The 15,472-nt window shown below is 41.6% G+C and overlaps 1 protein-coding gene across 1 annotated transcript; it reads right to left on the reverse strand.

The window, feature by feature from the left end:
- Nucleotides 1-13,263: 13,263 nt before the first annotated feature.
- On the reverse strand, nt 13,264-13,998 carry LOC149380733 (uncharacterized). Its single transcript, XM_089601191.1, has one exon. The coding sequence runs from the start codon at nt 13,996-13,998 to the stop codon at nt 13,264-13,266; it is 735 nt and encodes a 244-aa protein (XP_089457317.1).
- Between the last annotated feature and the right edge of the window lie 1,474 nt (nt 13,999-15,472).

Raw genomic sequence — 15,472 nt, forward strand, 5'->3', positions numbered from 1 at the left:
ATGCAATTCATACGTAGTGACTTCGAGACATAAGAGGTTAAATAGTTTGTTCTTATCTTGTCTCTAGAAGTGCACTGGTCAATTCAGTACATTCGGAAGATACCTAAAAGAACTATAGAGTCTCCAACTCTCAATGCCCCATAACCAGACATCATAGATTCTCCTAACAATCATACTGAGGTCAATAGTCCTTTGACCCTTAGATTGCGAATATATCGTTTTAAGCAAACTACGAAGAGTTTGTTCATGCAAATCTACATTTGTCTCTTCGTAAGTTGTTTAGTTTGTTTATGGACTAAAGACTAATGTTTTATCATAAAGCTTCAAACAGGCACGGAAGAATGAATGAACGTTTCAACTTTTTATTAATGAATAAGCAATTACAAGCAAAAGTCTTCATGAGACTTTATTACATCAAATGTATAATATAAAGATTACAACTCTTCTTGTGGGCACCATTGACAACATAAACACACTTCTACAAACCAAAGTCTTATATATAAACATGCTAAGGAAAACTAGACAAAGTCTTCAAAACCATTTGACGACCCCAAAACTCCAAAATCGTCCGAACCGTTCTTCTCATTTCCTGGTTATCGTATTAGGATGAGCCTGGATCGGCCATGTCCATGGTCGGCCGGCCATCTACCTAACGGCTCCATGGCCGGCCGGCCGTCTACCTAAAGGCTCCATGGCCGGCCGGCCATCCTCAAAAAAGTTCTCCCGAGCCCTATAAATACAAGGCTTGGCCCTCTAAAAAAACAAAAAATCTGGCACCTTGAGTCCCGAAACGCTGCCGAACTCAAGAGTCACATGTTTCGGTCAACCGCGACGATTACACCCTCCAAAACCTCTACACTCCACCTCAATCCCACTATGTTGAGCGTCGGAGCGGTAAACAGAGGCACCTCATCTGTTTCCCCTTTGTAGTTCATCGTCCGCTTATCCATTTCAGGTACAACGATGAACTTGGAGATCAATCACAGCTAAGGGAAGACTCAAGATACCAAGTCCAACACGCTCAAGTCAAAGCCATACCACTCGGTCCGACCGTGGGTCTAGCCGTTTGAGGCTTCTAAATCGTTGTCCGAAAACGAGCGACAACAACACTCACGCGGCTTGCTGCGCAAAAGCGCAAAGTGGAAAAGTACTACAACTCAAAGATCAAGAGGCGAACCTTCGCCATCAGAAGCCTTATACTAAGGCTAGTGTTTCATAACACCCAAGTACAAGGCATCGGCGTCCTTGGCCCAAATTGGGAAGGACCCTACAGAGTCTGCCAAGTCATACATGATGAGATCTACTACATCGAGTACACGGACGGGACCCCGAACTGTCACCCATAAATGCAAAACACTTGAGGCAGTACTACCAATAACCAGCGATTCCCCCTATTTTATTGCTTTGTTTTCCCAAATTTAATAAGGCATATGAGCCCATTTTTTAGGATTTCAAATTTTTCGCAATATTGATAAATTCCGAAATTTTCCCTTCAAAATCTTCTTTATCAAAGTTTTTCGGTTATCAAGATAGCACTTGTAAACCCAAAAACTAGGGGAGCTAGTGACATAGGCAACGCGTAAGAAGATCCTTAAGAAAATACGCTCCACTACAGCAAAACCTTAAGTCTCAACCCGAACACAAATGGGAATTAAGGCTTATGTCATATTATACATGGTGCACCCTATGAGCCTCCGCGGTGCACCATATGACATCCAAGAGATGCAGGCTAAAGTCGTCATAAGGTGCAACCAAAGCAGTCAAACCACGACACACCTAAAATTAACATACACGGTGCACCCTAAGACGCCTCCGCAGCGCAACGTACGACATCCCAGAGATGCAAGCTAAAGTCACCATATGCGGTGCACTCTAAGACGCCTCCACGATGCGCTGTAGAACATCCAACAGATGCAAACTTAAGCCATCTAACCACAACGCACCCTAAGCCGCCATAAGGCGAACGAAAGCTCTCTAACCACGATGCACCCAAAGTCGTCTAACCACGGCGCACCCTAAGCCGCCATAAGGCACACTCAAGCCGTTTAACCATGATGCACCCTAGATTATTTTGTGCATTGATGTATGAAGATACTTGCCAAAAGAAAAAGAGGAAACAAATTTCCTCTAGAAGGAAAGCACATGGACGGCCAAGGAGGGAAGCAAACAAATGAGGAAAAATTCCATGTAGCATGAGGACATGTTGGACGTGCAAGCAATGGAAAAGAGGAAATAAAGATTTTACTAACCTAGACAAAGAGCAAGCACATGTTTATATTTAAATTAAAACTATTAAAGAGCATTACTCGTTTACTAACCTTTGTGAAGCTTGAACGTTGAGAAGCCTTTAAAAAGGTTGAAACGTTCGTCTCCCGACGCAGCTCGTCTTTCTTCATTCTTCGGGGACTCGAGTAACCACGAAAGTTTCTATCACATGAATCACTCGAGAAAAGAAGGAATTAGTGTGTGGGCACTTTTAAAAACGATGACTCAACAACAAGTCTAAGAGTCGAAGAGCTAAAACATTAGGTCAAATGTGGACCTAGGAGCCAAAATAAAAACTAAAAGAACTAGAGAGAGAGAGGGAGAGGGGGCGACCAAGCTAGAGAGAGAAGCTCTCATTCTCTAAAACTTTGGAATGAATAAACAATGAGAATGAGGGCCATATTTATAGGAGAGGAATTACCTTCAACAAGGTAGTTTCATCTTCTATAGAATATCACATATTCATGAGTAAATATTGCCTCTATCTCCCTTATGTCACACGGCCAAGCAAGCTTCTAGAAGGCCTTGGATTTGTTTCCTCTTTTGCTTTCTCTCTTGCCTTGGCCGAAATCCCCTTTTCCTTGTAGAGAAAATTTGTTTCCTCTTTTTCTCTTCGCAAGTATCTTCATACATCAATGCACAAAATAATCGCTTTTTTTCTCCTTGGGTTGGACGGCCAACATGCATCTAGAAGGAGCTTCTAGATGTTTCTTCATTTGTTCATGACAACATAAGAAATGCCCATTAAGAATTTTCAAGTAAAATTCTACGAAATGAAATTAATTCTCAAGGCCCAAATTATAACTTGTTATGGCCGAGTGGTTTATTTGTCATCATATGACAATGTCAAAAAATTTATTGACATTCATTTCGTCCTATGTCCAAAAAGACAAAAATACCATTTAGACTATTTTCGTAAAACTTGTCTCGTTCTTGTTTTGACTTAGCTTCTTGTTTAACAAATCCTACTTGATATGACTTGTGACAGTGACCTCATGGATCCAAATGAACAAAGCTTGAGTTAACATACTTGGACTCAAAGTTCACAAACCTTTTCCAAGTTTAGCTTAATGTCACTCCACTAAAGAGTTGACACTGAGAATCTCTCAGTTCAAATGAATTTATTTTCTACTCAAGAATTCAACTTAATTTCGATGAGTGGATACACCGAATATTATCTATATTTACCCTTCATGAATATCATCAGCTAGTCGGGATTTACAAAATTATCATTTTACCCTTCTAGCTGTTATTTCCTCAACTCCTTTGTTGCTTGTGAATAAGTTAGAAACAATGTATTGACGAGGAGATAACAAGTCACATTGAATCATCCAAAAGAGTCATGAATCAATTTGGACACTAGCTAGTTCATTTATTCACATTCCAAGGAACAAAGCATGAGGTGATATACATTGCATTTTAGCAATCTTGTACATGAATTCCATATCTATGAGATCTTCACAAAGTTACTCATGACATCTTCATAATTTAGTACTTCACCAATAGGTCCTGTTCAGAATCACATAGTGAATCCGAACTCTGACTTTATCAAATGAGAATACGTAAGCTATGAAATGACATGTCTCATTTCAGGATTGAGGGAAGCATGATGTAATTCATACGTAGTGACTTCGAGACATAAGAGGTTAAATGATTTGTTCTTATTCTGTCTCTAGAAGTGCACTGGTCGATTCAGTACCTTCAGAAGATACCTAGAAGAACTATATAGTCTCTAACTCTCAATGTCCCATAACCAGACATCATAGATTCTCCTAACAATCGTATTGAGATCAATAGTCCTTTGATCCTTAGATTGTGAATATGCAGTTTTAAGAAAACCATGAAGGGTTTGTTCATGCAAATCTACATTTGTCTCTTCATATGTTGTTAGGTTTGTTTTAGGACTAAAGACTATAGATTATCATAAAGCTTCAAACAGACAAGGAAGAATGAATGAACGTTTCAACTTTTATTAATAATTCAGCAGTTACAAACAAGAGTCTTCGTGAGACTATATTACATCAAATGTACATAAATAGACACTACTACTCTTCTTGTGGGCACCATTGACAACACGTGGGGAGACGAACGTTTCAACCTTCATAAGCCTTCTTAACGTTCAAGCTCCATTCAAGGTTGGTACTGAGTAAAAACTAAATGTAGTTTTAAAATTTTAAATTATATGTTCATGCACTTTGTCTAGGTTGTAAAAACGTTTTACGAGTTTTAAAATAAATTTTTATATTCCGCCTCTTGCTAGAAGCGATAAAACTTTTCTTAATCCTAAATCTATTCCAACAAACTTAACATTGCAATCATAGGTTAATTTCCTAACAATTGTAAATGAAGTAACAATTGTAAATCCTTAACCGAGCCTCCGTGGCTCGGTGCAATACATATTACTAATTAATTAAACGCTATACATATTACAATTAACTTAATTTAACTCATATATAATTATAATAACTTAAAATAACATCTTAAACATGTTACTAAATTTATTACAATTAAATTTAAATCACAATTAAATTAATCAAACTACCTAAACATGTTACTTAACTAATTTTAACATATAAAATTACAATTAACTTAAAATAATTAATCATATTCTAAACATATTTTAAATTAAGTGAAATTAAAATACTTTATTTGCAATTAACATGTTTAGACTAGACTAACATTACTTATTACTAATTATTAATTATAATTAGAACTATTATATTTTCTTACTAATTAAATAAATACATAAACAAAAAAAATAATAACTTGCCTGGGATAGTTTTTGGCATGGAGAGGCAAGCTGGGACAGCGGCGGTGGCGGACTGGAGAAGGCGGGGCTGCGATGAGCATGAGGTCGGTGGTGAGGCAATGGCGTGCGGTAGAGGTCGGCCGGGGCTGAGAGAAATAGAGAAATAGCGTTAGAGAAATAGAGAAAGAGAAAGCTTACCTCGAAGCTCAACGACGAGGAGGAGGTGCGGCGGCGACGGTGGCCGCGCTGTCCCAGCGGTGGCGAGGACGAATGGCGTGACCGGAGAAGATACATATGTGAGAGAGAGAGAGGACGAGAGAGGGGGAGAGAGAGAGAAAGAGAGAGAGAGAGAGAGAGAGAGAGAGAGAGAGAGAGAGAGAGAGAGAGAAATGAGAAGGATGATAAAGAGAGAAGGGAAGAGAGAGAGAGAGAGAGTTGCAGGCGACAAAGGAATTCGGGCTTTAGAAGTGACCTAAACTCCGGTGCGACTTGTCGCACGTGTTGTGTAGCCGGTGCGAGAAGTCGCATAAAAAAGTATTGGGTACGACATGTCGCACCCGATACCACTAAAAAAGAGCGAATTTTATGTTTTCTGAAAAGGTATCCGGTGCGACAAGTCGTACCCGTTGACAGTTTAGGTGCGACATGTCGTACTGGATAGTATTCAGAAAATTGAAAATAAGAGGAGGGATTTTATAGTCCGCTTAAAATTTTTGAAACTATTAGGAGTGACTTATCTCACCGGATGGTATGGGGTGCGACATGTCGCACCCGATACCACTTAAAATCAGCGAATTTTTTTGTTTTCTGGAAGGGTATCCGGTTCAACATGTCACACCCAATGCCCATTTAGGTGCGACATGTCACACTGGATACCCTTCCGCACCAGAAAATGAAATTTGTAGTAGTGTTAGTCTGTTCAGCATGACTCGCCCATTGACGACGTTGTAGGGCGACTCGTGATCAACCACTAGAAAAGGGACCATGTGAACGACTTTGATGGCTCCGGGAGTTCCAAATGTGACCGGTAGATCGATGATGCATTCGGTGATGACTCTCTCCCTAGTGAACCCGCAAAAGGGTGTTTGAGTTGGAGTTGGGCGTAGCCCCCCGAGCTTCATGCGCTCTAAGGTGGTTTTGAAGATTATGTCGGCAGCACTGCCGTCATTATGAGGATGCACAACTCGCTTGGTCTCTTCACTGGTGAAGTACATCGTCTCGTGAGGCACGAATGGAGATTCCTCGTAAGTGAGGTTGACAAGCTTAGTGGTGTCTTCTTGAGAAAAACCCCTGAGGATTTTTTTTTCCATTGTAGGGCCGAATCTCCAACTTGCGGACCACCCAGTATGGTGGTCACAACGTGGAGTTGCGGATTGATGGTTGCGGTAGACGCGGTTCGATCAATTGTAGCAGTCTCGCACGGTTCGATCCAAGGCCGGACCAAGTGATGGCGCATGAACTTGAGTTCTTCTCTAGTTGCGATTGTCCTACACGTCCTCCAGAAATCTTGAAAAAGAAATGGAAAAATGAGCTACAAAAGAGAAACAAATGGGTTGCCTCTGTTCACCTATCTGACGCTCAACATTAGAGGGATTGAGGTGGAAGTTATAGTTTGGGGTCTTTATAGAGTGAATATGAGATAAACGAGCTTCAAATAGTTTTGGTAGCATTTCTAGGTTCAAATTCGCATTACCTGGTTCTTGGGTTGATAACCCTATTTATAGAGTTTGTACAGCTATACTCTGGCCGTAGGACTCATTCAGCAACTCTCGCGACCGTGCGGTCATTCGACCATGTTCCTGCCAGCCGTTCGGCCGATCAATCATACGTTTGGTGGCTATTCGATCAGGTGGCTATTCGGTCAGGTGACCGTGCGCCTGATGGTTGGGTGGCCATTTGGCCAGATGGCCGCGCACCTGATGGCATGCCGTTCAAGCGGCCACACGCCTCGTGGCTATCCGACCGCCCGACTCTGCACGAGGTGGTGGCCGGTTAGCCGCTTGGCCGTGCACCCCTTGCCAATCTGTTGGCTGCGTGTACTTGGTCGGAGGGCCCCGAGTTTGGGCCCTCTTTTGGCCCTCTGTCGGCCCATTCTGAAGGCCCAAAATAGATGGACAACAACCACCATGTTTGAGAATCTCAATATGAAGGATGATGAAACTATTGATCAATTAAGTACCATAATTTATGATCTCTCTATTGAAGCTTAGCCTTGGGACAACCAATTAAAGATGCAAAGGTTGTTAGCAAAGTTTTGAGATCTCTTCCATAACGATTTGATATGAAGGTGGTGTTAATAGAAGAAACTAATGACTTGAAGAATATAAGCTTGATGATCTAATGGGATCCCTCAGAACATTTGAGATGAATCTGAAAGTGAAGGAACCAGAAAAGAAGAAAAAATGTGTGGGCTTGAAGGCTGATGAGGATATTTCTGACCAGATTGCTTTTCTAGCTAAGAACTTCAGCAAGTTCATAAAGAAGATAGACCCAAGAAATAATGATAAAGGGCAGCAGTCTACATCAAATATGCAAAATAGAAGAGGCAATAACTTCCAATATAGAAAAAAAAGAGGCAATAACTTCCAATATATAAATTTTTTTTTGATAATAGCTAGGATAATTGTGATGAGAAATCTCAAGAAATCCAATCTCAAGAAATTGGTGGTTCTAGCTTAGTCCAGAAGTTGGTCGAACAACTTCCTGATAAATCTAGTAGCAATGAAAAAGTTTCAGTCATTGAAGAAAACATTCTCAATAACTATTCCTTGCTACATGAAAAGTGGGTAGTAGTCAGAATATTAACAACAAGAAACTGAGTTACAATACCACTAGTTTGAAGCTGGAGAAGAGTGTGCTCGAGAAAAAGATAACCTGCTTGATCACTAAGAATCATGAGTTAATTGATATTTTTGCTATGTTGAAGGATCAAGTAACAAGTGCTAAAAGAGCCTACCTTGAAGCATCTGAAGATCTAAGTCACCTAAGGAAGAATGTAAAGATGTTGAATTTTGGCTCTAGTAATCTTGACTGCATCCTTGCATCTCAAAGGATGAGTGGTAACAACAGAAAACTTGGTTTCCAAACTAAAACCAAGTTTGTGAATGCTGGTCAGTGAAGAACTCCATTCCTAAGAAGATATTCCAACAACATGCAGGGACATTCTATCCCTACTGAGACCAGAATGAAGAAGAAGTGGATTTTCCATTCCTGTAATAAAGCTGGCCACATCAAGCCGTGCTGCTTCAAGTATTTAGCTGATCTAAGACTGAAGAAAGTTAAGGAACAGGCCCCCATTTGACATGAGTGAAGAGTCAAGCAGAAGATGTGTCTTGTGGCATACAGTTCAGAAAAAAACTATACATAGGGAAGCTGGTACTTTGATAACGGATGGTCAAAGCATATTGTTGTCGCTTGCTTTTGGACAACGATTTAGAGACTCAAACGGTTTGACCCAAGGCCAAACCAAGTGATTGTTGGTGATTATTGCACCTTGATAACCATATTAAGTGCGGAAATAATTAATTACACTAACAAGAGCTAATTAATAATATGGTTATCTAACAAGATCTAGATTTACTTATTAATTATTCATGAAAGCATTGTCAAGCAACCAATGAGAGGTAGGTTCAGAGATTCAGTAATACTTACATGTTTCAGATCAACTACTAAATCTTCAAGCCTTGAGCCTTGACTCCTCCATCTTCATTCTTAAAAGGCTATCTTCAAGCTTTAACTCCTCGGCGCTCTGAACTCGTCAGTGATGACACCTTAATCTTTCGAGACGTAATCTCCGAGACAAATGAGAAAGATGAGTGTGCACAATCTTTATCTCACCACGATTTACAACAAGGTGTTTGGATCGCACCGTGTTTATGAGATTGGAATCACGGAGTTCCAACAGGGGGAGAGGAACGTCGGCCAAGAGAGAGAGAGAGAGAGAGCTCTTGGTCGAATTTTCTGAAGCAAAAAAATGTGTTTGTTGCATTCTCATGAACTCCTATTTATAGTAGTGGAAAATATATATTTTTGGTAGTTTTCAAAATATATTATTTCTTTTTATTGTGTTCACATTAGTGAATCAAAGCATGGCCTTTGGATCTCATCTCATGAATCCTACTTTCTCTCTTAGCCATCAGATCAATATCTATGAGATTTTATTTTCTGTTTAAATACATAATATTTAATTATGAGAGAATAAAGGAAATATCTTATTTTCTTTTAAATATTATTCTCTCCTAATATTCATGAGAAAGAATAAAAGACAACATCTTATTTCGTTTTAAATATTATTATCTCTAAATATTCATGAGAGAGAATAAATGACAATATCTTATTTCATTTTAAATATTTTTCTCTCTCATTTATTTAAACAACTAAACAGAAAATATTGGTAAGTACCAATATAGCATGGATGAATTTTGGCACACGGCCAAGGGGGGGATTGGCGCAAATCTTGTGCCTGAATCCTAGAAAATTCATCCACCTCATTATGTGCAAGGCCCGATTGCTTAAAGCTCAATTAGTTATTTATTTACTTGGTCCAACAATAAAAAAAATAAGTAATTGATCAATTATTTACTTGATCAAACAATAAATAATTAATACTACCATAAATAATTATTTAATTATGCAAATACCATATTTCAGAATTGATGATGTCAATCACAATTACATCTAGTGATATTATAATAATGAAAACATTATTATTCGAAAGTTTTTATTCGCCTTTATCAGAGCCGAATCGGGGACTATGTACCTAGTATTAGAAGCTTAAAAAATCCGATGAAAAGACGAAAAACTCCTTTCTGTTTTCTACATCGATTTGTCTAATCTTTGTCAGACTCCACCTTGCAAGCCAAGACTGAATCCTCCTTGGTATTATAATTATATTTACTCATCGTGACGAGTGTCCACTGATATAGTCAGTTCGTGATCAAGATCCTCCAGGTTCAACCCGCGTCGAGAAAAGTCAATTATTCCGTTATACTTTTCTTGACACCTATAAGCCCTAAGCATTGTTGATTGATCCCCAGCGAAAAATTCTTCCAAACATACAAACTTCGGAAGTGCGCGCAATCTATTGGTTCTGGAATCAACCCTTTGGTGAGAGAACATTTACCTTCTTTCAGGAAGGCTGGATTTCATATCTGTAAATCACTTCCCACTCGAACCATGTTCCGCAATGCTCCAAAGGCATAAGCTGTGATTAGCATGATAGTGGCCTTTTAGCGAATGAGTCAAAAAGTGCGGTAACATAATCCAGTTTCCATGATCACTTCAGGATTTAGATCAAGTCTCACTGTGACCATCATTTGTGATCTCGGTTAGTGTGTCGTAACGGTCCTCAAATATAACATCTACAAGCAATATTTGTCCGAGTTGTACACTTACCCCAAGTATAGAATGCTCCCACTAAGTGATCAACCTTTGCTTGTGTTCCACATATATGATTTCAGATTCAACTACCCAAGCATGAACCAATCATCGACCAGTTTTAGTTCACCGTCCAAGCTCAGATGCCGTGCATGTGACTTAGTTTGATACGGAGACTATGGGTCGATGAATGTTAGATAAATCTTAATGTATAAGAAAACTTTATATATTAATATTTCAGCGAGAATTTACAAAACCATCTTCTCGTGGGCAAGAATTCCTAACAGTGATTGCATTCGATCCTAAGCGTCTTGAACTCAGTATCTCGAGTTCTCCCTAGCTGTGAATGGATTTCTACAAAATCTAAGTTATCCTGAATGTGAAGAAAACGTGAACTACAAAGGGGAAACAGATGGGCTTCCTCTGTTCACCTCTGTGACGCTCATGATTAGGAAGATTGAGGTGGAAGAAAAGTTTTAGGGGGTTTAGAGGCCAAAGATGAGTGAAACGAGTCTCTCAGAGGTTCGACAGCCTTTCGGAACACAAAAAAATGGATTACCTTTTAGTTTAAGATCGAGGTCTATATTTATAGACCTTGAGACGTCTATCCATTTCCTTAGGAGTTGATTTAAACGTGCGAGCCACCAGACCGACCATTGGGAGGATGGGGGTGGCCGACCGGGGCGTGACCAACAGAAGACAGCTGACAGGGCACGGGAGGACGGGAGCATCCAAGAAATCTTTGCATGGTTGTCCCTTCTTGGTGGTCCGGAATGGGCCAATAACATTAGCCCACGAGTTTATCCTTTGCTTGCGCGCCACGAGAAGCTTTCCGCTAGCGAGATTTATTGCGTGCTAGGAGGAGCATGAGTGCGACTCTCTATTGGAGGAGATGGAAGCTGCCATCGAGGAGAAGGACAATGCTGTACGGACGAAGGTGGATTCGGAGGACGATTTGGACGTCGCTTTGGATGAGGCCCGCTATGCAGCCGCGGTCTGGTTCCGAGATGCGATCGTAAAATACAATGAGTCTCATGGGACCACGTTTGCATTCTTTGATGGTATGTTCCCCGCGTTGGACGATGTGCCGCCTATGGGGAGGTTCAGCGGTTGCTCTTCTACCAAAACAGCCCAATTGACAAATCGTCCATCTTATGACAGTGTTACTAGTTTGTCTAGCAATTTTCCCCTTGGTGTTGATGAGCAGCAGATCGACTATGGCTCCGAGTAATTAGATTTATTTATCTTGTTTTGCGCACTTGTTTTGCTCTTGCATCTTAGTTTTTTGAACCCTTCATGATTGCTCACTTCTGTTACCTTTACTTTCGGATTTACTGGGATATACTTGAGTTTCATTTTATCCTATCAGGTTTTTTTTTGTTGATGCATGTCTTATTTTTCTCGATTAGCTGATTTGAGCCTGATCGATTTGCACACTTTGAGCCTCACGGGGAGGTGGTGTCACGTCGAGTGACTCGGTTTTCCGTGGATGCTAGCCAAAGTAGTTATTTGTCCTGCATGCGGAAGCCATTGAGCCCAACGAGTCCATCACCTATCGGCGTAAGATTCGTGTATTGGGTGGCGATCATTGCCACTTTCGCGATGAGCGTGGCACCTTTCGACGCGAGTTTCATGTCTTGGGTTAGGCCGGACATAGATTTGATTACCACCGAGCGTGGTGTACGCGTGTCGCGTTCTTTGGATTTAGTCTATCGTTAAAGACTCGATTCCCAGTGAACGTGATGTCTGTTGGTGTGCGTATCACGTTTGGGTCAAGTTGAGTTGTCTTGCTTTATGCGAGTGCATCGGGTAGCAAGCAAGTTGGTGTGAGTTTTTAATTCTCTTTAGCTTTTTGGTGTATTACCCGATTTTTTAAGTTTATTAAAATAAGACTAAAAACTTGGGGAAATGAAACACGGGGTGGATCGAAAGATTGAACTTCATTGAAGATAAATTTGCTATTACATTCTTTGGCCGTTGGTCTTATTACATGAAATTATAAATAAGCGGAAAATATGGTAGTCCTGATGGTATGGCGCTCTACTAATAGTATTGTCTCAAGTGTTCAGTATTCTACGAGTGAGTTAACGAAAGGCCTTCCATGTTTTCGAGCTCCTACATCCCATTATGTATGGCTCTGCTTATGCAGTATGGGCCCTTCTAGATAGCTCCCAAAAATTTGGCACCTATGACTTTGGTGTTTTGAAATACCCTTCTCAAGACGAGGCTTCCATCGCCGAATTTTCAAAGCTTGATCTTCGAGTTGTAGCATCTTTCAATCTTTCTCTTCTGTGCGGACAAGCGGGTTATCGTGTCGGTCCTCTTCTCGTCAATGAGGTCAAGCTCTATTCTCATTGCCTGATTGTTTCTTTCCTCCTCAAACGTCTCTATACAGAAGTTCGAGAGCTCGATCTCAATGGGTACCACAGTCTCAACATCGTATGTGAGGGCGAATAGGGTTTCGCCATTCACGTTTTGTGTAGTCGTTCAATATTCCCACAATATGCCAGTCCACACGCCTTTCTTCTCTTCCAACATCTTCTTCGGGTTCTCCTTGATCGTTCTATTCACTCCCTCTACCTAGCCATTGGCCTACGGGTGTATAGGAGAGGAGAACATCTTGCTAATCTTCAGCTGCTCACAGATCTCGCAGACGCGCGCTGTCGAACTGCTTGCCATTATTGGTCACAATCGACGTGGGGATCCCATGGTGGCAAATGATGCTCTTTCAAATGAAATTGGTGGTATTTTCCTTGGTGATCCTCGCCAGCGGTTCCACCTTCACACACTTCGTGAAATAGCATCACTTGCCTACACTGTCGAGGGGCCAAAGGTAACTCGCCGATGACGTCGATCCCTCACTTCGCGAAGGGTCAAGGAATGCTGATCGGGCAGAGCGGCGCAGGCGCTTGGCATGCAACGTGGGCAAACCTCTGGCATTTGTCGCATCTTTTGGCCCACTCGTGCGAGTCTTTTTTCAAAGTCCGCCAAAAATACCCAAGTCGCAGGAGCTTCAGCATCAAAGATTGCCCAATGGCGTGGTTCCCGCACAAGCCCTCATGGACCTCGCAGAGCACGTTCCTTGCCTCGTCGTCGTTCAGGCATCGCAGGAGTGGCATCGTGTATCCTCGCTTGTATAGGATATCTCTCCTTATCGTGTATCTAACAACCAAGTTTTTCAGCTTTCTTGCAACCTCTCGATGTTCAAGCACGGTCTCTCGCTTGAGATATTCGATTAGCGGGGTCATCCACGAGGGCGACGGTGTACCTCTGATCATGCATACGTTTGCTCTTGAGATGTATGCCCTAGTCAATACTTCAATAGGGATGATCTTTTCTCCTTCGTTATCAATGCTAGATGCGAAGAGTGCCAGGGCGTCGGCCTCGGCATTTGCCTCGCGGAGGACTTGCATTATTTCAAACCATGAGAGGGGCTTAAGGTTCTTCTGCATCTTTTCCATGTACGCGATCATGTTGGGCTCTTTGGTGGGGTAGTCGCCCTTCACTTGATTCAAAATGAGTTGCGAATCGTAGTAAATACGTAGAGCTTCGATTAGAGCTTCGTATTCTGCCTCGTTGTTCGAGGCTTTGAACTCGAATCGTAGCATGTATCTCAATTTTTCCCTTTCGGGATTCACGAGTACAAGTTGTTGCTAGCCCCCTGGACGTTTGATGCACCATCTACGTGCAGTTCCCAAACTCACCCTGTCGGATCCTTAGTTCTCTGTCTTGATAACTCGCGGTTATCCAATTGTTTTTAGTCTTCTTCAACTTCTTTCATCCCTTCATTATATTTTTCTTTCTCCTCTAGTCGAGGTATGTACGACTCCGCCACAAAGTCGGCAAGGGCTTGACCCTTGATAGTCATCCTTGGTTAGAATTCAATTTCGTACTCACTCAGCTCTTGCGACTACATGGCTATTCGTGATGATGTCCCTCTTTGCAGTGCCTATCTGTGAATGTCATTCCACGAACTCCAAATTATCATGAAAAAGAAGGAAACGTGAACTACAAAGGAAAAACAGAGGGGTTGCCTCTGTTTCCCTCTCCGACGCTCAACATTAGAAGGATTGAGGTGAAAGAGAGGTTTAAGGGATTTAGAGGCCAAAAATGAGTGAAACGAGTCTTTCAAAGGTTCGACAATGTTTCAGAGCTCAAAAAATGGATTACCTTTGGTTTGGAATCGAGGTCTATATTTTATAAACCTTAGGCGTCTCTCCCTTGCCTTAGGAGTTGATTTGGACGTGCGAGCCACTCGATTGGGCATTGGGAGGACGGGAGTGGCCGACCGAGCACAGGAGGTCGAGCCCAAGAGGACGGGAGTGGCTATCCGGGAGAGGCCGACCGAGCATGGCAGGACATGAGTGGCCATTCGAGAGTGGCCGATCGGGCACGGGAGGATGGGCCCAGAAGGACGAGAGTGGCCGAACGGGCAGGAGAGGATGGGCACGAGAGGATGAGCTCGGGAGGAAGAGAGCGTCCTGGAAATCATTGTGTGATCGTCTCGTCTCGGTGGTCCAAAACGGGCCAACAACACATATGAGAGGTGACAAGAGCTGCCTTAATGATTTAAAATCATGCAAGATACATATTGTGACATTTGCTGATGGTACAAAGGGGAAAGTCATTAGTAAAGGAACACTCGAGTCGATAGAATTACCACAACTCGAACCGCTGCACTTGCACTACCGTTTCAAGCTCGTAAGATAGTGTTTAAGGGATCGAACAACCTTTTTCCAAACAATATCATCTCGGTAACACTAGTACCCTCCTGGACGCGAAAAGATTATATGCGATCAGTGAAAGGATGATATAGGCATACGCATAGCCATTCAAAAGAAAAGAGAGTGAGTGGGGAAAATACTTATGGTGTTCGAAGTTCGATTTTGAACATCCTTAATCGAGTTTTGCATGTTAGGGAGGGATGAGAAAGTCCTTGACGCATCTAGACTCGGGTTCAAAACAAATCCACACACCCGGGAATTTTCAAACAAGATCCAGCCAACAAAGAATTGATCGATCACTTGTGCTCTTTAAGCTTTAATTGTGATTGTTCTTACTTTTGAAGTTGATTTTCTCTAG

Source organism: Urtica dioica, chromosome 11 (genome assembly GCF_054948205.1).
Source record: "Urtica dioica subsp. dioica isolate 48M chromosome 11, U.dioica_male_clone48M_v1_H2, whole genome shotgun sequence".
Taxonomy (NCBI): Eukaryota; Viridiplantae; Streptophyta; class Magnoliopsida; order Rosales; family Urticaceae; genus Urtica; species Urtica dioica.